Source organism: Myxine glutinosa, chromosome 1 (assembly GCF_964187855.1).
Source record: "Myxine glutinosa chromosome 1, kmMyxGlut1.1, whole genome shotgun sequence".
Taxonomy (NCBI): Eukaryota; Metazoa; Chordata; class Myxini; order Myxiniformes; family Myxinidae; genus Myxine; species Myxine glutinosa.
Genome location: NC_136261.1, coordinates 138,175,743 through 138,202,639, shown reverse-complemented (window position 1 = coordinate 138,202,639; position 26,897 = coordinate 138,175,743). Strand labels below are relative to the sequence as shown.

General features: G+C 44.0%; 1 protein-coding gene across 1 annotated transcript; it reads right to left on the bottom strand.

Annotated features, from left to right (window-relative positions):
- Positions 1-1,505: 1,505 nt before the first annotated feature.
- LOC137419242 (uncharacterized) lies at positions 1,506-26,321 on the bottom strand. The gene is made up of 4 exons (XM_068105382.2): positions 26,180-26,321; positions 25,686-25,751; positions 4,595-4,738; positions 1,506-2,955 (listed from the first exon to the last, which is right to left on the bottom strand). Exons 1-4 carry the CDS (start codon positions 26,202-26,204, stop codon positions 2,771-2,773), a joined length of 420 nt encoding a protein of 139 aa, XP_067961483.1. The 5' UTR covers positions 26,205-26,321; the 3' UTR covers positions 1,506-2,770.
- Positions 26,322-26,897: the final 576 nt, after the last annotated feature.

Sequence of the window (26,897 nt, the reverse complement as noted above, 5' to 3'; positions counted from 1 at the left end):
AAATTACATGTTTACTGGGTCGCCAGCAAACAACCTAGTGCTCTAGTGCACCTGAACTTAACTAAAGCCGATAGTAATAATATTGTTGTGGTTTTTATATCCCTCCACTTTGTAAATATTTGTAATATTCCCTTATAAATAATCCCCTGTCAATACTCCCATTTTTGGTGTAAAGGTCAAAGGTCGCACCCTAGTTAGGCCACTAGCAACACGTAGCACACCATAGGCTTCTCCTTTAGTTATCTCATTAGTATGTGTTTCAGGTAAGGATCTGTTCCCAATAGTTGAATCTGCGTTGTATTAATTAAATAAGAGTAGGCCCCCTTGTCAATTCATATTGCAGCGTAGACTTCCTCCAAATTGTGTTCCTTGGCTTGCCAGTAGCGTTCGCTGCCTGGCTCAAGCCGCCATTGAACATGCGGTCGGCTCAAGGAAAGAAGGGGCGGAGCCATGGGAAGAGGTGTGGCCTCGCCCACGAGCCGACGAGGGTGGAGCCAGTGAGCCCTCGCTGACCAACCAGGGCTGAGGTGAGCTCGTTAATGGGCGTAGCCCTATGAAGGCGGCTTGATTCCAACGCACGGTCATATAAGCGCGAGCGCCAAGCCCTTTGACGAGGGATGCGCGAGGAGAGGTCATTGTGAACGGACTGCACCGGGGGATGCTGATTGTGAACGAACTGCGAGGGGAGCGCTCGAGTGATTGTCACGTTGTTGGAGCAACCTGCGCGAGGGTACCCTCTAAGACGAACACTGGGAGAGAGAGAGTTGGCACAAAGATTATGTACGCGGCATCCCAGTCCCTCGCATACTTATAAGGTCCGGTCACGTGCCAACGACACGCGAAGCTGCCTGCCATTCTTCGCGGCAGACCCGGAGCCTGGAACCATCTGCTTGGACCCTTCTCTTCCTTCCCACCACCACCACCCCATTCGTGTAAGTGTGTTTGTATTGTCCTGGGCGTGTGATAATATAAGACTGTTTAAGGCTGCCCTGTGTCACTGCTTCTTCTTCATCTTGTATATTCCCTTCTTTCATTTCCTCTTCAGGCTTCTTGCACATAATTAATAAATTATATTGGTTCTTGCTTTACTTTGGTTCCTCTCATCCGATCGCTTGCGTCCTGTCCCCAATTGAATATCGGTGGCACGATATAGGAACCGCTCAGAATCGGGTTAGTCTTTCTGCTAACGGCTCGAGCTTCGGATTGCTAAACCGCTCGGCAAAATTCCATCTTGTCCATGGCTCGGGCAGAAGTAGCGCCCTGCTTTGCGGCGAGGTTGGCGAAGGTATCTGGGAACCCATTGACCAATCACCCTGGTCAATCTCAACCCCGCAAAGGAACGCGATATCTTCTAGGACTCGGGTGGCCAGCTTAATAGACGGGGGATTAAACCCCCCTCGGTAAGGGGAACGCCGTAAACCGAGATCCGCAACAATATGTAAGATTGATCACTGTGCCTATGATTTGTGACATCACTGACTGTAAATAAAGATCTCACACTGCTTCAGCCTTCATATAATTGATTTATTTATCTGCTTAAAAATGCGTGCAACATCGACAAACATACAATACATGTAAAATTGCATATTGTTCCGACTGGCTTTCATCTCTGTTGAGAGCTACTTTCTTATTGAAAAAGGTGAAGAGAGAAAACATTATAACAGAGCTAAACTCATGCATTTTGACCCCACCCTAAGGCCTAAGCTCAAGCTCATACAAAACTTCTACATCCTCAACCACAGGGCCAAAATGCATGGTCATACTATAAATGTTATCTGTTTGGGAACCACTGGCTGTTACCAGCACAAAGTAGATTCCTCAAAAGACTCGAGCAAGCAAGCATCTCATGAGGGATTATATACAAGTAACACCTCTTGACTGGAATTGTGAACATGAACCCGTGTGACACCAGTACTTGCTGCAAGGTCTGACCAACAGGGGGTGCCTGCCACACATTCTGTCCTGGAGAACATCCGAAGGCAAAGCAGCCCTTCATGCTTGGCTGAAAACTCAACAAAAGTGTCCCAATATAATTGTCCCAAATTATTTTAAATCATTCTCAGAATGAAAATTGTATTAAAAAAAAACAATCTCCTTGACATGACTTGGTTATATAGCTTAGACTTTTAAACTATCTTATTATAATAGAACAAACGTATATGATTATGTCGTTATGTCGCTATGTTTGTCGCTGTGTTTATATGCGACGAAAACGTCTTCTTCTTCTTCAAATAAAATTACCACCCTCTTAATTGCGTTAAGACTGCTGAGACCCCTCAGACCTTTGACAACCCTTTAATTCCCCCAAGACCCTTCAGACCACCAAGACCCCTGAAGACCCAAAATACCCTGAAGACCCCCAAAGACCCCAAACACCCAAAATACCCTTCAAGGCCCTGAGGCTCAAAAAGACCCTGAATACCCAAAAATCCAAAAGACCCCGAAGACCCAAAACACCCCGAAGACTCAAAAATACCCAAAGACCCTTAAAGACCAAGAAGAACCAAAAGACCCTGAAGACCTAAAAGCCCCTGAAGACCCCAAAGACCCAAAAGACACCGAAGACCCTTAATACCTAAAAGCCGCTGAAGACACCAAAGACCCAAATGGCCCTGAAGACCCAAAACACCATGAAGACCCAAAAGACACCGAAATGGTCAAAGATGCCTACCCATCTGAAACGACGTGTGGTGAGGCGCGCGGAGTGCATCGAGTCATGCTAGTATACATAATAGAGATGTAAAAGCATTGAAACAAGGCAGGAATACAACTAAAGACATATTACACATGTTGTGGGATGGTGGGAGGACGCACCGATATGATGAATCTGCTCATTGATAACCTGACACTCCTGTGGCCAGCGAGGAATGCTGCAAACCAGTGAAGTCATATTCTCTGTCAAATTCCATGGCTTGTTCGACTGCTTTGAGGTGCAATTGTTCTTTTTCAAATTTTCTGCATTGAGTACAAGAATGGAAGAAGAAATGAAACCTGAGAGCAAGTGATCACTAATATGTAGTTTAGAAATGTGTCAAAATGTTAGTGTTGAAAGGCACAAAACCATTTAATTTTGGAAAACGATTATTTATAGCAGACCATATTCAATACTGCTACCCTCCCACCCGCTAGCCCTCAACTCCCAAGCCCATCTTGCCCAAGAAAACACATACAAGCATAAACATGTGCATGTGTGAATGTACGTACGTATGCACACACACACACACACACACACACACACACACACACACACACACACACACACACACTATGAAACAAAATATTAACAGATATACACCAACAACTGGGATGGGAAAATGATAAAAGAGCAGGAAGGTATAAAAAAGAGTTGGACAGATCGAGAGTAAGCAAAGAAGGTTCTTTGGAATGGCAAAGAATATGTCGGCTTAATTGGGATGGAGAACAAATCATTATAAATGCCCAAAACCAAGGACACTACAGAATTGGCTTTAAGAAAATGGCAGGACTAAGTCAATCGGACAAGTGCAGGTTCTGAAAGGTAGAAACAGAAAATACGAGCCACCTCCTATCAGGATGTTTAAAAAAAAACAACTCATGTCAGAACAACTGTACACCCAAAGGCACAACAAGGTATGTAGAGTAATCAATCCACTGGCATATCTGCAAAAGTCTCAATATCTCAGTTCCAGAAATCTCATGGAAACATGAACCAAAAGCAATCACTGAAAAGAAGGAAGTAATGTTCACATATTACCTAATGATCCCATCAAGCGTGAACATAGAAAACAAATAATTGCAACCAGATATAGTAATGAGGTACAAAAAAAAGAAAAGAAGACATTGCTAATTCAGGTGTCAGTCCCCAGCGATTTTGACCTAAACAACACAGAAATCATGAAAATGACCAAATACCAGGACCTCAAAAATGAGGTCAAGAGATCTTGGAAGCTGAGGAGCGTCAAAATTGTACCAGTGATAATTGGAGCAACAGGAGTGATAAAGAAAAACCTCATTGAGATTTTAAAAACCATCCCCAGGAATATTACCACAAATGAACTACAACTGGAGGTAATCTGGGGTTCGGTGACGATCCTGAAAAGAGCCCTTAGAACAAAACCCTGAAAAAGTTGAACAGCATGGTCCATGAACAGTGATCCCTTACTGAAGCGGAGTTGGTTAGTTTGGATCCTGGGAGAACTCCGTTCCACCTCCTGAAACCCACAAATGGAGATAACAACCAACGACACACACAGACACACACACACACACACACACACACACACACACACACACACACACACACACATTAACGAGGTGGATACTTTGAGACCCGGTAGATATCCATTCCATCTCCGGAGTCCCACCCACGTGTGGGGATAGCAGGCAAAAACAACTTACATGCAAACACACACACAAACATACATACACACTCACATTATCACTCACTCATCATTACACACTCACACAAAGGTGGATACATCGAGACCTGGGGGTGCTCTGCTCCACCTTCTGAAATCCGCATTTGGAGGTAAAAACTAATGACACACACACACACACATTGAAACTTGATATTCCTTCATTGATCTGACCTTTAAAGTAAATAAAAGATCCAGACCTGAAGTCCAATCCCCTGCCTGCTTGGAATCGTGCACATCCAGGACATCTTTGACAGGACGAAGGAGTGAAATAGATTGTTTAGGCGGTTGGATGCTGTGATGTTGTGTTGCCTGCTCTCTCTGATTTTGCTGCGCTCCATAACCTGATGGGTCATAACGACAATGAACAACAGGTTTAAACTATATCAAACACAACCATTATATGTTTTCACGATGCACAAAATGTAATATTTGTAATCTTTCAAATGTTTTGACTTGCAGGACACTTGAATAATAAGGAGCATGATGTGGAAAAAAGGGGGAGGGAGGAATTTGCAGCCCAGGGTACATTGAAATAAAATATGTTTTTATAGTTATTCAACAATACAAAATCCCATAATATTGTATTCAGTTTATGCTGAAGATCTGTATATTTATTACTCACAATATGGCAGAAATTTTGAACAGCTCCAGCCTGCCTCTTAACACACGACTGGTGAGATGCCTCTTCCGCAAACACATTTGAACTTTGACTCCACAATTACATGACACTGCCAGAAAATCATATGAAACGACGAAAACTTTGACTAACAGAAAGTATATTTCTTTCCAACAACAGAACCAATTACGAGAAAGGTTGGGAATTGTATACATAATATTTAATGAAGCAAAACATTTCATTGTGATCAATGTCATTTAATTTCACCGATATTCTGTCAGAGATAAAACCACAATAAAAAAAACATGTTACATGTAAATCGGGTCAAATAAATGCATCAATACGAGCTCCGCATCACAAATCTCCACACAAGTAACCCACACGATTCACGTTTTCCATCCAAATCATTATTTGAAGTACAGTAATTTGTTGCTTTTCCAAGTGAACGTTGATATGTCAAAATCAATGGAAGTACACCTCACGATGTAGGCTTGGTTAATGAAATTTCCATTGTGCCGTGCTGAAAGTTCAAGGGTGACACAAGCAGACTTGGCTGTCAAAGATTCACACACAAATGGCTAAACTCAAGGAAGAAGGTCAGCCGGTAGTGGATGTGTGGTGTGGGAGGAGGTGGGGGAGTTTGGGGGTGGAATTTATGTAATAAAAACAACAGTTAGGTTATGTAAATTTCCCAAATACCATGATTAATATATAAATGAAATAAACGCTTAAATATTAGAATAATAAATTAAGAGTACTGTATATTAAAAAACAAGACCGACAGTCTAGCAACGGTGTAACTGGGCTTGTTTGATATTTTAGTTGAAGAGGAGAGTATGAGTGGGTTAGGGTTAGGGTTCGTGAATGACTTGGGTGAAAAAACGGCGAATGACAAACGATGAACCAACAAATTCCACATTCCTGTGCCAGTGTGCCATCTTCAGTTGCACGTCAGACATTGACAGCACATCTATATATATAAAACACAGTTTGTGTGTGTGTGTGTGTGTGTGTGTGTGTGTGTGTGTGTAATGTTACCGATAGACTCCTAAACGGAGAGGCTCACGTGCTTGATATTTGGCATAGACATGGCCATTGAGCCTGGGAAGAACATGGCCGACCTAAAAAAAAAAATTTCATAATATTTTTTTTACCATATTTTTACCTCAGCGCATTTCAGCGAGGAATATTATGCACGGAATCTGAGGCGGTGGCAGAGCAGCGCGCTGATTCGCTCAGAGTGATCACGTGATGTTCCAACTTTGCCGCCATAATCTCACAGTTATGCGTTCGCACGTAATTCAGTTTTTTCACATTTCAGCGAGGAACATTGCCATTCACACCACATAGGTTTTTTTTTCTTTCATCTTTAGATCCATATTTTTAGCCATAATGTAGCGAACGTAGCGTAACATAGCGTAGCTAACGTAGCATTAGCATAACGTAGCATACCGTAGTGATCCTCGCTCAGGATCTTCGTCAGGTTCGCGAGCGAGTTAGCCAAAACGTAAAAGTGAAAATATATCGAATTTTTTATTCATATTTACCTCAGTGCATTTCAGCGAGGAACATTATACACGGAATCTCAGCCGGTGGCAGAGCAGCGCGCTGATTCGCTCAGAGCGATCACGTGATGTCCCAACCTTGCCGCCATAATCTCACAGTTATGCGTTCGCACGTAATTCAGTTTTTTCACATTTCAGCGAGGAACATTGCCATTCACACCACATAGGTTTTTTTTCACTTTCATCTGATATTTGTGATTTATTTCAAACAAACTGTATTTCCCATCTACACGGCCATGTATTCCTATTAACGTTATGTAAAGTACATAAATTGTGTGGATTACATCATTTGTGGATGTGATCAATTGCCAGTAACCATCTATATCCCTCCCCTCCCCTTCCCTCCTCCCCCCTTCCCTCCTCCCCCTCCCTCCCGCTCCCCCTTCCTTTCCCCCCTCCCCCTTCCCCCTACCCTTCCCCCTCCCTTCCCCCTCCACCCTACCCTCTCCCCATTCCCCTCCCCTTTCCCCTCCCCTCCCCCAAACCCCTCCCTTACCCCCCTACCCCTTCCTTTCCCCCCAACCCCTTCCCCTTCCCCCCCCACCCTCCCCCTACCCTCCCCCCTCCCCCTACCCTCCCCTTCCCCCTCCTACCCTCCCCTTCCCCCTCCCTTCCCCCTCCACCCTACCCTCTCCCCTTCCCCTCTCCCCTCCCCTCCCCCTCCCTTTCCCCCCTACCCCTTCCTTTCCCCCCTACCCCTTCCCCTTCCCCCTACCCTCCCCTCCCCCTCTTCTCCCCTCCCCTCCCCCTCTTCTCCCCTCCCCCCTCTTCTCCCCTCCCCCCTCTTCTCCCCTCCCCCCCTCTTCTCCCCTCCCCCCCTCTTCTCCCCTCCCCCCTCTTCTCCCTCCCCCCCTCTTCTCCCCTCCCCCCCTCTTCTCCCCTCCCCCCCTCTTCTCCCCTCCCCCCCTCTTCTCCCCTCCCCCCTCTTCTCCCTCCCCCCCTCTTCTCCCCTCCCCCCTCTTCTCCCCTCCCCCCCTCTTCTCCCCTCCCCCCCTCTTCTCCCCTCCCCCCTCTTCTCCCTCCCCCCCTCTCCTCCCCTCCCCCCTCTCCTCCCGTCCCCCCTCTCCTCCCCTCCCCCTCCCTCCTCCCATCCTCCCCCTTCCCCCTCCCACCCCTCTCCCCCTCCCATCCCTCCCCCCCTCTCCTCCCCTCCCCCCCTCTTCTCCCCTCCTCCCCTATTCTCCTCTCCTCCCCTCCCCCCCGTTCCCCTCCCCTCCCCTTCCCCCTCTCCTCCCCTCCCCCGCCCTGCAATGCCGGGTACTTCTGCTCGTTCTCTATATTTTCATTCCAAACAGCATCATTCATCATTCCAATCACAAATTAATACTATGGTATTAATACATCAAAATATAATGTTAAATCATGATTGTATTGAGATATTATCAAACCATTGAACCGTCGTCATCTGCTCACTTACAGATTTGGGAGCAAGATCCGTGTCGATTGCATTCAAAATCATAATTGTATTGAGGAATTTCTGAAACCTCTTACAATACTTTACGACGCCCGCTGGGACCTCAAAACGTTCCACAGAAGGTTTTTATATCACCTTTTAGTAAAATGTGCAACTGTAATGGTTACTAAATGCTGTCCCACTGTCATGTGACCAGATACTCAACTCTGATTGGTGTACATTTGTGGGGACATACGGACAGACAAACGCTGTTCTAGACCGTATTGCCCTACGGGCTATGCCGTAAAAAATATTAATATATAATGTAAATAGCAATTCTTACAGACAATTCTTGGTCAGGCTGGATAAATGCATGCCTACGATGAACCGACCCGAACCCCGACCCACGACTCGTTCCTGAACCCCACCCACCCCCGAACCCTCACCTCTTCCGTCATGCCCACCCCCATCCCATACAGATTAAATAAAGAGTTTAGGGACATCACCAGTCATTTTGAAAACGCTTTGTTGTGAATGAAACATTTGAAAGGTTGATTAAAATTATGTTGCTGATTCCACCATAAAATGTTCATACTAAATATAGTCTCCCCTCTAACCGCTTCATGCATCTTTACCAAACTTTGGCTGCATAATTAACAGTCTTACAACTAAGCTTCCAGCATCTAAATGTACTTGTGTTACATGCTCCTGCCCAAACCCCGGTCACGGTGTACCTCCGAGCCCCGAGAGGAGTCACGGCAGAAAGATGTGTTATTCTGTGTGTCAAAGATCAATGGTGAAACCACACCAATTGTTACCAACAAACAAGTATTGTATTAAGGTCACACAAGAATAACAGCACAAAAACAAGAGTAATCTATTGTTCAACCAATATATCATTCCTATGATGGTACCATCAGTTTCGTACAATATAACTAACTCACTGTGCTCCAAGTGAGCGAAAATAACATTCCCAATGTCTTTGTCCCAGCTTTAAGCCAAAGTCGATCCGCGCTCCAGTGATCATCAGAACGATATTGTATCGAGACCAGAATCCCGTTCGGTTGACAATCACACTGCCAAAGATGGGCAAAGGTGTCCTCAAGAGGCGACTGGGAAATCACACCTTCAGGTATGGACGTTAAACGGCTCCCAATCGGCGAACCGCAAATCCCCCCCCCCCCCCCCCCCACACACACACACACACACACGGTTAACGTCAGGATGCGGTGAAATGGTTGAAGCAAGGTGAAGAGCCTAGAGCGATGCGAAATCGGGTGCGAGGCAAAATGGCCAACTGGCCCGTACTCGAGACGTAACGGCACCAACGATTCTCTTCAGAATCAACCGCAAAACCTGTCATGCAGGTTTATCTGTCACAGCAATAACAACTCTGTCGCAGGAATCCCTTTCTCAGGAAACCCAAAGTTCACTTGTGACCCCCGTTCGCCAACGTTTGCTCAAGACCTCAAAGCAGCTTGGCTTCTTCTCCACCTTACTCACTCCGCCTCCTCTTCCTCATCCTCTTCTTCTTTTTTTCTTCGTCCGGTTCCCGATCCGGTTTCCGGTTTCTTTTAAAACACTAACTTTTTTTACCTTTTGAAAACAGTTATCTCTATTTCACTTAAACGATAACAATAATTGTACATGCAACCAAATATGTTTACAGTGGATGAGAACCACAACAACGGAAGTGACGAATCCGTAACACTTCCCCCCCTCAAGAAAGAAAGTTTGAACATAGTGAAAACTTTCTTTTCCTGCAAAAACCCTTTTAACAAACAAAAGTAAAACTCACACCCAAATGATCAATTCACGTGAGCAACAATAATTAATATTCCCCAAAATAAAGCAACAAAACTTCCAAACAACCTACAGGAATTTCCAAAGTTAGTTCACTCTGGATAAAGCATCAGCAACGACATTGTCCCTGCCCTTTACATGCTCAATTTCCAAGTTGAACTCCTGCAAAGCCAAACTCCATCTCATCAACCTCTGATTTTTATTTTTCATTTTTTGAATGAAGGTTAAGGGGTTGTGATCAGTGAAGAGTTTTAACTCTGGATTCTCTTGCACCCCAACTACAGGTGAGACAGGTGAGACAGGAACCATTTTCTCCACAGGCTTCCTCTCATAATATTTCTTCAGTCGGTTGACATGACACAGCTGCCGCTTTTTCCGTCAGTCGGGAGTTGTCACCACGTAATCTGTTTCATGAACCCTCCTTTCGATTGCATAGGGACCAAAATATCTAGCCTGTAGTGGCTGACCTGGAACAGGAAGCAACACTAACACTCGGTCCTCAGGACTGAAATTTCTTATCTGAGATTTCTTGTCATGTCTCACTTTCATTTTATCCTGTGTCACTTTCAAGTTTCTTCTTGCAACTTCACAAGAGTTTGCCAATCCGTGCCTAACCGTTGACACATACTCTACCACTGTTGACTGTGACTCCTCCTGTAGCCACTGTTCTTTCACCAATTTCAATGGTCCTCGCACTGAGTGTCCAAACACAAGTTCAAAAGGACTGAATCCCAATGACTCCTGAACAGATTCCCTCGTAGCAAACAACAATAAGGGTATTCCTTCATCCCAATCCTTGTCACATTCAAAACAATACGTTCTGATCATATTATTCAATGTCTGGTGAAACCTTTCCAAGGCCCCTTGGCTCTCAGGATGGTAAGTACTTGATCTTACTTGCTCCACTCCCAACAGGTGTACCACTTGCTGAAAAAGGGTTGACATGAAATTGGAACCCTGATCAGATTGGATGACCTTAGGTAGGCCAACCAAAGTGAAAAATTCAATCAAGGCCTTCGCAATAACTGCCGCAGTAATTTCTCTAAGAGGCACTGCCTCTGGGAACCTTGTGGAAGCGCACATGATGGTCAGCAAATACTGATGTCCAGCCTTAGTTTTAGGTAAAGGGCCTATACAGTCAATAATGACATGGCTGAATGGCTCTTCAAAAGCTGGAATTGGTTTTAAAGGTGCGGATGGGACTTTCTGATTAGGTTTTTCCACCAGCTGGCAAGAGTGGCAAGATTTACAGAACTCTGCCACATCACGTCGCAATCCTGGCCAGAAAAAATGTACCAATATTCTGTCACACGTCTTGTTCACTCCAAGGTGCCCGGCCAAAGGTGTCTCATGCGCCAAACTCAATATCTCCTTCCGGTACGGTGGTGGCACCACAATTTGGTAATGAACTTTCCACTCATCATTTGCTGGCACCTCTGGTGGTCTCCATTTTCTCATGAGTATTTCCCCTTTCATGAAGTAACCAACAGGTATCTTCATAGCCTCTTCCTCTGTAACGGCTTCATCAATCAAACTCCGGAGCTCCGAATCTCCGTGTTGTTCTTCAAGAAGTCTCTTTCGGAGCAGCACCTTTTGTTCAGCCTCGATCCCAGATGTCTCCGACGGACACTCCATTTCCTCTTTTGGTCCAGATGCCACCTTTTCCTTCGGTTCCTTGATGTCACTCCCTTTCCTATTATCTCTTCCAGGCTTTTCCTCCAATATCTCTAAGGAACCCAAATCCACATCGCCTTCCTTCTCTTTCTCTTCAGAGCACTTCCTACCCATAGCATGAGTCACTGCACAGGATGGAAAGATACCCGGAATCTCCTGCTCTAACTGTGCGGTGTTATTTTCCATACTGGGCTTTTCAACCAACATCGGATTACCAGAAACTCGACCACCGGCCAAATCATTCCCGATAATAAAAGAGATTCCCTCTACAGGAAGAGTGGCTTGTAACCCCACAGTGACCGGTCCTGACACCAACTCAGACTCTAAATGGATGACATGAAGAGGAGCTTTAACATAGCCACCAACCCCCTGTAAAAGAACACTAACACCAATTGCCGTCTTCTCTGACAATGGCAAGATGCCCTCAAGCATCAAAGATTGATGTGCTCCTGTGTCCCTCAATACCCTAACAGGTCTCTGGTTCGTTAAGTCCCCATCCAGTGACACAAACCCCTCTGAAATAAAAGGTTTGTAACTGTCTTGGACAAGGTCGTTCTGTGATGCCATAACTTTGGCATGGGAACCTTCCCCAAGGCACTGTCCTCCAAGGACGATTTCTCGCATTGGCCAATGCATTCGGAGTTGCACTAGCCTGACTCCGCTCCTGATTTTTCCTTTTCAGGGCGTAACATTTTTGACATCAAATGCCCAGGTTTCTTGCAAAAAGCGCAAGTAGGCCCGGAGGAAAAACTCGTGGTCTGCCTCGGGCCCCCCGGAAGATAGGTATGTCTTGGAACTGCAGTCTTCTGATCCCTAAAAGTCGCGGTATCAGATTTGTCCCCATAGTCCTCTCTAGGCCGCCTCCATGAAAATCTGTTCTCCGAACCTGATTTACCGTAACTCCCCTGGCTAACTCTAGACGGGAAGTTAGGTTTGTGGAACCCCATCCTGTGTGTCAAGGCATAGTCATCTGCCACTGTTGCTGCCTCATACAACTCTGGTACTTTATTTTCATCCAGATGTACTTTAATGTCCACGTGGACACACTGTTTGAATTCCTCCACCAAAATCAATTGTCGTAACAGGTTGAGGTCTTTCCCAATATCCTTCGAGTCACACCACCTATCAAACATGGTTTCCTTCATTCTGGCAAACTCCACATGGGTCTCACTCTCCCTCTTCCTGGCATTCCTGAATTTTTGCCGGTAAGCTTCAGGGACCAATTCATAGTCTTTGAGAATGGCTTTCTTCACTATCTCATAATCTGCACATTGGTCAATCGGTAAAGCCGAATAGATATCTTGAGCTTTACCCACCAGAACACTTTGCACTAACATAGTCCAGGACCCCACAGGCCATTTTAGCATTTGAGCCACCTTCTCAAAATGTAAAAAGAACTTGGCTACCTCCTTTTCATTGAAGGGTGGAACCAGCCTCACATGCCTACCAACATCCCAAGAGTTCTGACTGGTTGTCGAACTAGCCGGCATGGATACTACTTCTCTCCGTTCTCCCAGTAATTCCAGCTCCTTGAGTTTAAGTTCCTTCTGATACTCCATGTCACGTTCCTTTAACTCCCTTTCGGCTCTCCTTTCCTCTGCTCTTCTTTCTTCTTCAGCTCTCCTTTCCTCTGCTCTTCTCGAGTTCCTTTTCAGCTCTCCTTTCCTCTGCTCTTTCCTCTGCTCTTCTTTCCTCGAGTTCTCATTCCTGTTCTGCTCTTTCCTTTGCTCTTCTTTCCTCGGCTTTCCATTCCAACTCTTTTAACCTTTCCTGGCTCTGCAGTTGCAACTCCATTTTCCGGAGCTCCACATTTCCTTTTTCCTTGGGTAACCAATCCAAGGCTACCTCTTCCCATGTTCCTTGTCCCACTAGAGACTCCACCACCAATGTCTGAATCTCTGCTTTCTTCATACTAACTTGGACTTCCAAGTTAAAATATTTGGCCAATACCATGAGTTCCAATCTTTTTAACGCCTGGAACTGTGCCTCATTAGGGGACGCCGCAAACTTTTCTGCGTCAAACACCATGGTGACTATCAGTTAGCACCTGTTAACCTTCACACAAACAAAATTCCAATTTTTGAAAAAATTTGGGAATGTTAGGAAATTCCAAATTTGGGAATTTTGGGAATGTTAGGGAATTCTATCCCGGTCGAGCCCCCGTTTTCTGTTACGTGTTCCTCCCCAAACCCCGGTCACGGTGTAACTCCGAGCCCCGAGAGGAGTCACGGCAGAAAGATGTGTTATTCTGTGTGTCAAAGATCAATGGTGAAACCACACCAATTGTTACCAACAAACAAGTATTGTATTAAGGTCACACAAGAATAACAGCACAAAAACAATAGTAATCAATTGTACAACCAATATATCATTCCTATGATGGTACCATCAGTTTCGTACAATGTAACTCACTGTGCTCCAAGTGAGCGAAAATAACATTCCCAATGTCTTTGTCCCAGCTTTAAGCCAAAGTCGATCCACGCTCCAGTGATCGTCAGAACGATGTATCGAGACCAGAATCACACTGCCAAACAGTCACACTGCCAAAGATGGGCAAAGGTGGCCTCAAGAGGCGACTGGGAAATCACACCTTCGGGTATGGACGTTCAACAGCTCCCAATCGGCGAACCGCAAATTCCCACTCAAAATCCACGTTACACACACACACACACACACACACACACACACACACACACACACACACACACAAACACACACACACACACACACAACGTCTGGATGCGGTGAAATGATTGAAGCAAGGTGAAGAGCCTAGAGCGATGCGAAATCGGGCGCGAGGCAAAATGGCCAACTGGCCGGTACTCGAGACGTAACGGCACTCCAACGATTCTCTTTGGAATCAACCGCAAAACCTGTCATGCAGGTTTATCTGTCACAGCGATAACAATTCTGTCGCAGGAATCCCTTTCCCAGGAAACCCAAAGTTCACTTCTGTCCCCCGTTCGCCAGCGTTTGCTCAAGACCTCAAAGCAGCTTGGCTTCTTCTCCACCTTACTCACTCCGCCTCCTCTTCCTCATCCTTTTCTTCTTCTTTTCTTCATCCTGTTCCCGATCCGGTTTCCGGTTTCTTTTAAAACACTAACTTTTTTTACCTTTTGAAAACAGTTATCTCTATTTCACTTAAACGATAACAATAATAGTACATGCAACCAAAAATGTTTACAGTGGATGAGAACCACAACAACGGAAGTGACGAATCCGTAACACTTGCAATTTCTATTACATGTCATCCAGTTGAAAATAAACTTTTATCAGACGTTTTCATTATTACCCTGTGTTCGTGAAGCAAAAAGCAGGGTTAGGCATTCGACTGCGTACATGTGACGTAGGTGTGTCTGCATTTTTAAAACTTATTTTCTCGGCAACCGTTGGTCTGATTGACACAACATTTTATCATATGAGCGCCTCCGCTTGTAGAATTGTTCTATTCATAATTATGATGTCATAGGTCATGTGGTACGGACGCCATCTTGGAAAAATGTTACACCTCTATATCTCCGAAACCGCTTAATGGAAAAATTGAAACATGACTCATTGTGAAGAACTCACATGTGGAATAAGTGTTGTTAATGATGACGTCATTGGTGCTTTAATTATGATGACATAATTTGACAAGACTTAGTCTGATCAGTTTGAAATTTATTGAGTATGATCTACACAACAATTATATCAGAAAATGTAAATGTATGATGTCATCAGGCACGTGGTCTGGCAGCCATATTAGTTCAAAGAAAAAAACCCTTCAAAATCAGAAGAGTTGGCTCGCACCAAGTTGACTGTGCAGGGTAAGTATTCCATAAATACCATCTAGTTATTATTATCGTTGTTGTCGTCGATTATGCCCTTTGTCAAGGATTGCTAGAGTTGTTGTTGTTGTTGTATAGCCCAGACAGTTCTCTTGAATAAGCCCGCGGCATGGAGACAGCCGATCGATCTCCCAGGAGCGATCCAGAGATTCCCCACATCCAGGATGGTGTATGTACCCCTGCCTTCACAAAGTCAGGGCCACAACAGAGTTGGAGCGAGAGAGAGAGAAAGAGAAAGAGAGAAAGAAAGTGAGAGAAGAGCCAGAGACAACAGGGAAAGTGCCGGTACATGACGAATCCAGGCAGCAGGGAAGAATGGGGAAGATTTGACCCCCGACTTGCGTTGTGGGGTACAACCACTGCGAAGAGGCGTCCCCGATAGTTGTCGGATTGCTATTGTTGTTATTATACCTCCCTCGCCAAAGGGTATTGCATTTGGGTCCATGTTTTGTTCATTTGCCTGTCGGTCCACGCATAATGTGCTGACACAGGCCACAAATGCTAGTATTATACGTTATCTTTTTTTCAACCGAGCATGTCTATAAAGTATGTACATTTAAAATGGGAGTACGTCTATAATGTATGTACTATTACAATGTGAGTACGTCTACAAAATACGTACCATTAAGTACGTCGGTACGTCCATAAAATACGTACTAATGGAACTGAGCAAAGGTCACTGCATGTGAGAGCATGCATGATGGTAAGTCTTTGCTAGGTAGATAGCTTTTTAGTTAAATGATTTTTGCTTTTTGATTAAATGCCTCAAGACCTTTGACCTCAAAATCAATGGGCTTCTCAGTTGTGACGACCTTTACAGCTTAGTAATGTTTCATGACCATGGTTCAATACTAGGAATCTTTACCATGGTGGTTTGGAGACATTTTCCAATGCATACTGTATGCTATAACATCACACTTAACAATTCCATGTACCGGTAAATACAAAACAGAGGTTTTTTTTCACAATTTCTATGTATTTTTGAAGAAAAGGTTAATTTTCACCCTTCACTAATTGCCCACAGAGGGGTATTACATCAATCTTCCCTCACTAAAAACTGCTCTTCTATGTGAGGATTGATAAATAAAAGCAATTAGAACCAGTAAATTTAGTTTTATATGGCATTTTGCCTGTCTATTAGAAAGTGAGAAAATTATATATTTTTGCCATAGGTTGACCTTTGACCCCCACTGTAACCATGGTAACCCCTTAATTATATATATTTTTAAATACTGATGCATTTTGTAGGCAATATCATCAGCAACAAAATGATGTATAAAAACCCCATGTAGAGTAAAATGGCTGGGCAAATAAATGGGATATTGTTACAAACATCTCTTCTCTTTTTCAACACTTCGGAAATACTGATTTAGCAAAAAAATGGGTTAAAATGACCCTTTTCGAAAAAATCTCAGCTGGCATCCACCCTTTCCCAATGCACCACCCCATGCCCTAATAGGCTATGAGCCAGACCCTCAAATTTTCGACATTATGCTCAATCAGAGGGAGGATGGCTAACAGTTATTTTTGGCAAGGCCAGGGACCCTAGTGCTGAAAAAAATGTGATAGCAGTGTGAAACTCTTAGCCGTATCTGTGTTATCATGACATTTGTCAGACCACCCCAATAACGCTTTCGGTAATTTTTCCGCCTAAGATTTAGGGGGTAGGGTTCGTTTTGGGGCTTTCAAATAATATCTCCTATATGTATCAGTTAGTGTTGTATACCAGGTGAAAGGTAATTGAATTATCTTTCACATGATGTATAGAAAGTGCCTGTGTGATATATAGTAACCTCTTTATGATCATTAAAACATAATTATTTCCGCCAACCCTCAAAAATTTATCACAAAATCCCCAATGAAAACAAAATTAGGCAAAAATTCAGTTTGGCGGATATTAAATGAATTTTTGAATTTGAGAAACACACAGTATGATTAAAGTCAAATTTGGGCCTTAAATCTCATACACCTTGATAAAGATGAGAAAATCCAATATACAGTAGTTGCTGTAACCATGACCTAAAATCCATAAATGTATATCTTTCCACTCTTATGATATATTGATTTACATTTTACGATTTTTGACCGACAGCATGTATATAGTTTGTATACCATTATTGGTCTAAAAATAGTATATATAATATTGGGATGTCAGCCATATATAGGCCAAAAAGTACTGAAATTGGTGTCAGAAATGTCTAATTCTAAAAATATGAAGGCATTATGACCAAACTGTATGTGGTGTTCTTGAATATACCACAGACGTATGATGCATGTGATGATTAACCTACTCCATGTATATGTATGTATCCTGATGTACCCTAACTTGGCGAGATAATTTACATCATATTCATGCAAACGTTTTTAGTCTTGTAGTGTTGTATGGTTCTCTTATATTACCAGCTATACATAAAGTAAACCAAAGGAAAACAATGTACTTTCTATTTAAGCAACATATATTTATAGACATCATACCATAAAGTACACGAGTTATCAATTCAGCGTACACCATATTTGTTACACATATGTACATGATCTTTCTCCATACAGTTCTACAATTCAGAAGTTATCCTCGTCATCGTCGTCGTCTTCTTCATCGTCTTCTGCCGAACTGTCATCACTCTCACCATACACTCTCTGGTTGTCACATGTGGTGAGTTTGCACATGTCTGTGCACTTCAAACCACTGGCCATGCAGACACACATGGGTAGTGTGCATCTTTTCGAACAGGTGCATGCCAGTAAATCCAGAACCGCCTGTGGTGCGGGCTGTCCTTGCATCCAGTCGACTGCCAGCTGCACGCGACCATCCTGGGTATCCCAGTGCCATCCTTTCCCGATTGGACTCGGTACTGCTGGATCCATCTTGAGACTCCTCTTCCAAATAGCGGGTTGATAGTTGGCTCGCTGTGCATGTTTGGTTAAGCAGTCTTTGCACGGAGGTAGCTGGTGACTGTCGATCTCTCCCCTCTTGGCACAGAACAGGTGATATCTCAAGTCATTCACCTTCACTGTCCCCGACTTCGGTGCGTACATGAGACAAGTGAAGTTCTCCAATTTATCCATCAGTTCCTCACTGACGTCCCAGTCCTCTCCCAGCTGTGTACATGCATCCTGCACATCTTTGTTGGTTCTGATGAGTTTTAGTGCAGTCAGTTTTCCTCGTCCAGTGAACGTGCTGACTGTGTCGCATCCGGTATAGGCATGCATTCCAATTAGGGCCTGACATACATTTGTGCCGACTGACTTTCCTATTTTCCCTATGTCTAGGATTTTAGCCCTTGCTTTGGTGCCACATTTCTGAAACAACTTGGCATGAATCTTGGTATGAAATGCCAAGCCAATGACAAGTACGTCGGTGTCATCTGAGCTATTAAGCACAGACTGGTATCCATGTGCGGCAGCATGGGCAGCATGCAAGAACAGACGACCATCTGCTTCCTCGTGTGCGCTTTCCAGGGCCACTACTTCTTGGCTAGCATCAGATGTGATCTGATAACACTTGTCATCGCATGTTACAAAGAGAACCTTTCCCTGTAGGCGTCTGATGTACACTGGTTTCTTCCACTCTTCGACCAGGAACATGATAAGACTTGACTTGTTCCCAACATAGCTGAGAAACTTGCGCCATTGCCTTACAATTTGAGATGCCGTGATGTTTTTCAGCTCAAGTCCAAGTTCTTCCCCCCTGGTTAACTGTTCGCTGTTTTTGATGGAAGTCTCCTTGTAGGTGTCAAAGACTACATCGATCCTCTGGCTACTGCATCCATCCTTCAGGGCCATGGATAGGACAATCATGGCCACTTCGGCAAATGTAGTTTGATCACCTGCCACCTTCTGTATAAGGAGCATCCCGTCAATAATTGTTGCCGAATTGTCGGGTATCCTTTCAGCCGGGGTCACAGTCCTTTGCAAGGCCGTGGCTAGTGCAGCTTTGTTGGTTTTCCGTAGAAGGCCTTCGGGTGTCGCCAGGGCCCATGGCAAGGGACCCTAGAGGATGAGATAGCATCTCTGCCATGTGAAGATCTCGGCCCTGTGCCATCACGATAATTCTACCAAATAGAGCTCTGTCTGCTTGAAGAATTACTGCCCTGCCATTGCTTCTGCATTCCTTCTTCTTAGTGAGGTTGCTGAAAGTCTTCAGCTTGTTCAGTTGCAAAGGGTCGTGGAATTTCTTGATTGGTGGGTTGCTCTCAAGTCGCTCAATCTTGAAGTTTGTGTAGCACTTGTGTCCGACTTCCCATGCTTTCTCCAGATCCCTGGCAATATTTGGAGGGGCTGCGCGTGCGGTGGAAATACTGATGAGAGCTGGCCATAGTGAATGGGTTCACCCAACTCTGGATCAGAGTTATCAGTGATGATACAGCGTCCTCATCTTTCTTGATCCGTGTTTGCTGCAGATCCGCGTGTTGTACATGTGTGTTGCTCACATTCACCATTTCTCTCATCTGGCGGAGAAACGCACTCCTGTGTTCGGATGTGACATAGTAGCGCTTCACTGCTCCAGATTTCAAGTTGAACCTGGTAGTGCCACCTGGTGTCTGTGTGTCTTTGTTGACAGTGACCTCAGTAGTTTGGTCAACTGGAATGCGTCCAAACGGATTGCTTTTTGACATTTGAACTGAGAAGTACCCATCCGAGAACGCTTGGAAGATGCCAGGGTGCTGCGTTGGAAGGTTTGTCATTTGTGCGTAGTATGCTGATAAATACCGTGCATAGTTGATTTTGTCGTATGCGAAGCACCAAGGAATCATGGCTTGGATAGCAGATAGATGTAATGGCCAATTACCTTCTCGGGAAGCGCGCAGTAGAGCAAGCAAGACCGTTTCAACGATATCCACGTACGACATCCAGAATGACGACAATTCACCATTATCATGACGAAGGTGATGCAGGATTTGCTTCCAAACAGCCTGAACTTCTTCACACGATTGATCTTCCAACAGGTTGTTCCACTGGCTCTCATCTTGTCCCAATTCAGCAACTTCTGCTAACAACGTAGTGACCGTCTGTGTTGCCTCTGGTCGCATCTTTTCCAACCAAGGGAGAAATTCAATCCACGCAAGCCTCATGAATGCTTCGTAGATGCTCTTATGTACACGGACTGCTCGGTTGTACATCTTCCCCTCCATAACCCGATTGAGTGAGCCTTCTGCGACGATTCCTGTTTCGATGCAAAAGTCTCTAAGACCAGCATCTTGGAAACGAGCACCAAGAATCGACATCACATTGCAGATTGTGTGGAACGTGCCGAGGCGAAGTACGATGTTAGCATATGTGTCTGTGTGTTTCCAGACGATCTCGGCAGCCTTAGCATACAGGGCCTGATCCATGACGACGACGATGTCCTGCAAGTGTAGGATCTGTCGGACGCTTTCAGACTGCTTCAAGATTTCTGCGACTGTGGACATCTCTGTAGCTGGTGCATTTATTGTAGGCATATATCTAACAATATCCTGAGAGACACTGATAGATGCCCTGACGGTGATGTTGAATCCTGTCCAACTTGGTGTTTTTTGTGTTACTGGGTCCACCTGACGGGCAATGACCCAAAGAAGATTCTTGATTTGAGCAACTTCCATAGCCATCTTGTTTTCCGCTGCAGCTGTTGATAATGTTTGTAGTGGATGAGGCCCAACACGTTCACCTGCAATGTAGACAGGCAGTGTTTCTTCTGTTATGCAGACTGTTCTTTGTTTGAGCTTTTCGATCTTCGGAAGTGGCTCCTTTGGAAGGTGTGGTCCATACATTTTGGCCTGCACTGCAATGCCATTGACTCGATGTGTTGTTCCTTTCCCGGTCAGCGTCTCTTCCAGTCTATCAATGTTATCCCATGCCAAGTTTGTGAATACATACGGCTGGATGCTGCTTGGTAGGACTGTTTGCTCATTTAAGTTTGCTGCAAGTTTTTGAAGACATAGTGCAGTGTCATTTTCCTCCAGTTGAGTGTAGGATATTGCATGTCCAAGATGGTTCAATGTGCGAATTAGTTCTACGTTCCCTGTGAGAGTCTTAACTGCATATGGGAGCAACATGTGTTTCGGAGGCTTTTGTTGTCCACAGCTCACTGCATAGATAATGTCCTGGCTGAAAGATTGCATCAGCATGATGACCCTGTTTGATGGAAGCTCGTTTTCCGGATCTCCAGTCAAGAGGCCAAGCATAAAGCGCTGGAGATAGACGGGAACGACGAAAGAGTCATTGTCGACGTCGGCTGGATGATAGGGCCATGGAGTTGGTTTGTTATCCTTCCTTATCATCGATCTGATGTGTGTCGATGTCTGATCAATGACTTTGGACATGTTTGATGATTTCCCTTTCCAAATGCTCAGTTGTTGTTTAAGTGTTTGTATTTCTTTGACAGCATCTTGTAGTGTTACATTATCAGGTACGACAATCAGTTTTCCACTGTTGTCTTGAAAGATGTGAACGCTATTTCCAAGATCAGTTTCCAGTTTCCGTGCGAGGTTTTTTCTTGTAGCAGTTCTTATCCCATGCAACCCTCTTGATGTCATTATCGATTGTAGGTGCTCTACCAGCGTTGTCATCCTAACAATTTCCTTATTCGGGATTATATGGTTCCGGATGTATACTAGCAACTCATTGTATGCTTCTTCTTCAGTGTAGTCAGATTCGTTTGTGGCGGCCGTGTTTCTGTCATGTGCATCTTTAGTGCTTGGTCTCGTGTAACTTCTGTAGCAAGAGAAATGGTATCGTGCTTCAGCTGCCACAATGTCTCTACTTGTGGCAGCCATGATTTTCGTGTCACATTTACGCACGGCGCTGTTTCGCAGTGTTTCATCTGCTCTCAGATCAACAGCCTTGCTCAACTTTTCACGGGATGACGTTCCCTTGCACCACTTGGTCTTTCCACAGAATATACAATCCGGTTCATAGATGCGTGATTCCGAAGATGCCCTTCTGGCTTGTCTCTTGCTCGCTGAACATGTTGCAGCAGCATCGTCGGTTAAATTGGATTCAGCTTTTCGTTTCAGTGCTTCCAAATCTCGCTTCATGGTGAACACGCTCTTGCACTGCCTGTGGTAGAATACTCGGGGAATCTCCTTCTCTGGCAGCGACTGAGCAAGGTCGAGAATGGGTGCATGATTCCGTATTTTGGCCGCATCCAGCAATGTAATCCACGAATCGAATGTTTGAGGGCTTATGAGCGGATCTTCTGGTTTGACATCTAACGATAGCTTATGAATGATACAAACGTCCTTGGGAACTTTCTGAGTGATCGCAATCTCCATTGCAAGTATTTGTTCAATTGTCTATCTGCGGTACACTCTGTTTCACCACCACCAATATCACCACCACCGTCTCACCTGGAAAGACACATAATATCGAATGAGACCACCACCACCACCACTACTACAAATTAGCATCAGTTGCTATAGTTGCTTAAAAATGTATTCTGCACCAACAAATCTACAAAGAGAAATACATTAGATGTCGTGCACCGCTGTCATGGTTGCAAATCACCTAAAATATAATGAAAATATTGACATTGATGACAACATTCGTATTAGCATGTCTACACATATTGCATTGAATTTCATAGCACATCATGATCATATGTGTGAGGATATTGACTCTAATTATACTGTATGTGTGTCTCAAATCGAAACATACCTTTTACATACCTTTTGATTTTTGCCTATTTTTGTTCCTAAAATTGGGGATTTTGTGATGAAGTTTTGAGAGTTGGTGGAAATAATTATGTTTTAATAATCATTATAAAGAGGTTACTATAGATCACACAGGCACTTTCTATACATCATTTGAAAGGTAATTCAATAACCTTTTACCTGATATACCACACTAGCTGATATATACACGTGATATTATTTGAGAGCCAAAAAACTAACCCCACCCCCTAAATCTTAAGCGGGAAAAATGACCCGAAAAGCGATAAATGGGTGATCTGACAAATGTGATGATAACACAGATACGGCTAAGAGTTTCACACTGCTATCACATTTTTTTCAGCACTAGGGACCTTGGCCTTGCCAAAAATAACTGTTAGCCATCCTCCCTCTGATTGAGCATGGTCGACCCCTCGGCTCATAGCCTATAACTCTTCCCACTGGATGCCTGTCTCTAACATGAAATGATTTTCAAATCAATTTCTAAGCCACTTTTTCACTTTCGTTTCCTCTACTATATGTAGCACAAAGCTGCGGGGTAGCATTATTGGCTGATGCCCTCTGCTGGTTATGGCACGAATTTGGAATATGGCCATAGTGCCGGCGATAGCTCGCCTACTCATGGTGAAGAATACCATGGGGTCTTTAACTCCCGCCAACTGATGTCTGTCTAGCTGGGGTCCATCTGAAAGAAGCTTAACGTCCTTCTAAGGAACAGGGACGACACCCCCATTGATGAATCACCCTGCCTGTGAAACACCATGATGGCAGTTTATAGCTGGGTCGGGATTCAAACCCAGGCTAGACAGCTTCGAGGCAAATTTGCGTACCTCGAGGTCCTAATTGTATGAAAAACGTCACTCTACCTCAATGGATGAAAAACGTCACTCTACTTCAATGGATGAAAAACGTCACTCTACCTGAATGGATGAAAATCGTCACTCTACCTGAATGGATGAAAAACGTCACTCTACCTAAATGGATGAAAAACGTCACTCTACCTAAATGGATGAAAAACGTCACTCTACCTCAATGGATGAAAAACGTCACTCTACCTAAATGGATGAAAAACGTCACTCTACCTAAATGTATGAAAAACGTCACTCTACCTAAATGGATGAAAAACGTCACTCTACCTAAATGTATGAAAAACGTCACTCTACCTAAATGGATGAAAAACGTCACTACTTAAATGGATGAAAAACGTCACTACCTAAATGGATGAAAAACGTCACGCTACATCAATGGATGAAAAATGTAACTATACCCGAATGGATGAAAAACGTCACTCCACCTAAATGGATGAAAAACGTCACGCTACATAAATGGATGAAAAACGTCACGCTACATAAATGGATGAAAACCGTCACGCTTCATAAATGGATGAAAAACGTCACTCTACATAAATGGATGAAAAACGTCACGCTTCATAAATGGATGAAAAACATCACTATACCCGAATGGATGAAAAACGTCAATCTACCTAAATGGATGGAAAACGTCACGCTACATAAATGGATGAAAAACGTCACTATACCCGAATGGATGAAAATTGTCACCACCTCAATGGATGAAAAACGTCACTCTGCCTGAATAGGTGAAAAACGTCACTCTACTTAAATGGATGAAAAACGTCACCCTACCTGAATGGATGAAAAACGTCACTCTACATAAATGGATGAAAAACGTCACTCTACCTAAATGGATGAAAAACGTCACACGACCTGAATGGATGAAAAACGTCACTCTACCTGAATGGATGAAAAACGTCACTCTACCTGAATGGATGAAAAACGTCACGCTGCATAAATGGATGAAAAACGTCACTCTACCTAAATGGATGAAAAACGTCATGCTACATAAATGGATGAAAAACGTCACGCTACATAAATGGATGAAAAACGTCACGCTTCATAAATGGATGAAAAACGTCACTATACCCGAATGGATGAAAAACGTCACTCTACATAAATGGATGAAAAACGTCACTATACCCGAATGGATGAAAAACGTCACTCTACATAAATGGATGAAAAACGTCACGCTTCATAAATGGATGAAAAACATCACTATACCCGAATGGATGAAAAACGTCACTCTACCTAAATGGATGGAAAACGTCACGCTACATAAATGGATGAAAAACGTCACTATACCCGAATGGATGAAAATTGTCACCACCTCAATGGATGAAAAAACGTCACTCTGCCTGAATAGATGAAAAACGTCACTCTACTTAAATGGATGAAAACCGTCACCCTACCTGAATGGATGAAAAACGTCACTCTACATAAATGGATGAAAAACGTCACTCTACCTAAATGGATGAAAAACGTCACACGACCTGAATGGATGAAAAACGTCACTCTACCTGAATGGATGAAAAACGTCACTCTACCTGAATGGATGAAAAACGTCACGCTGCATAAATGGATGAAAAACGTCACTCTACCTAAATGGATGAAAAACGTCACGCTACATAAATGGATGAAAAACGTCACGCTTCATAAATGGATGAAAAACGTCACTATACCCGAATGGATGAAAAACGTCACTACCGAAATGGATGAAAAACGTCACGCTACATAAATGAATGAGAAATGTAAATCTACTTAAGTCTCGGACATCCTGCCAGCCTCGGCCCCCACGCCAGTGCAAATTAAATCCATTCATGCTTTCGTACGTTATAAATAGACGGCGCCTTAAAAGTACAGCAAAGACGCTTGTGTTACGTGGTGATCGCAATTTAATATCTACTTACCGGCATAATATCCATAATGCTGCAAGTGCTTGCGAATGAAGTCTTCGTAAGGGTCACATGGTCTTTCTGAGGAAGAACAGACGACCATTTATTATATTAATTACCTCAGAGATAAAGAGTTCCGCAAATGGTTCGTCGACGGTTGTTACCATGGCGACGAAGTCTCATTCTCGGTGAGCTCGGCAGCTTTTGTCCATTTTTAACTAATCTGACAACACCGACAAGACTTCTCGAACTTTTTCTTTCTTTGTGGCGTCAAACGGTTTAAAAAGCATACAAACATCTGTGACGGAATTTGGGAGATTTCCTTTGACAAACTGCAGCTCTTAGTCTTAGTCTTACTCTTAGTCTTGGTGCGTAGTTTTGCGAGGCGGTCCGCGTGTAAAGAACAAATAACCTTTAGAATGCGAGCAGCGAAGCACACGAGCAATCTATTATCTTCATCATTTTCAATTCAATATCAATGCCAATCGGAAAGATTGTTCGCTCCAAACCTGCGGAACGTCCACGCCGCGGCATCGCGCACCTTTCGTCCGCTCCTTGTGGCTGCTGGGATTTTGGGAACTCGTCAACTTATCACTACCTGTACCGCTACCGACACCTCACTGACAAAAACACTTTAACCCCCGGAGTAACAACGCGAACATGTAGTAACGCTCACACGCAACGGAAAGCGTTGTTATTGTTGTTGTTGTTGTTAACATGATTTCTCACCAAAGTTTAGAAAAATCTGAAAATTCCATAATCGGAGGGAATTCCACGTCGGGATTCGAGCAGCCTCGGCCGCCAGACATTTGATTTCCCAATATTCTAGGATACCCGCAATCGGTGATCTCCAAAACCATTCTCAGCTCCAGCTGTTCGAGGGATAGCACACAGTGAGTTCCATTATTTACACCAAGTGCTCAAGCAGCTTGGACAGCGCTCGCCGAGTGGCTTAAGCACTCAAGCGAGATGGTTGGTAAGGAACGACTGGCTTGGCAAGCGATAGCAAGCTCATCGGTAACTAGGTGACTGGAGAAGTTTACCTTAATCCATCAATTTAATTAAACTATCCATTTAAGTTAATCGGCCCCAGTGACGGTCATCCTCCCTTCCCCTTCCATATCGGCACAATGAACCCTGTCCTCAACTCCTCCGGAATGGACACATCTCTCATACATGCATTCAACAAACTCTTCGTTCACGTGACGTTGTTGAATACATGTTGAA

What these genes read in the sequence shown, in the direction of transcription:
- LOC137419242 (XM_068105382.2), bottom strand. Translation starts at nt 26,204, where the DNA reads ATGCCGCGGCGTGGACGTTCCGCAG. An exon ending in GCGGCGTGGACGTTCCGCAG is followed by an intron (nt 25,752 to 26,179) that starts GTTTGGAGCGAA and finishes GTTCTTCCTCAG; the next exon opens with AAAGACCATGTGACCCTTAC. An exon ending in GGCAGGGGATTGGACTTCAG is followed by an intron (nt 2,956 to 4,594) that starts GTCTGGATCTTT and finishes TACTCAATGCAG; the next exon opens with AAAATTTGAAAAAGAACAAT.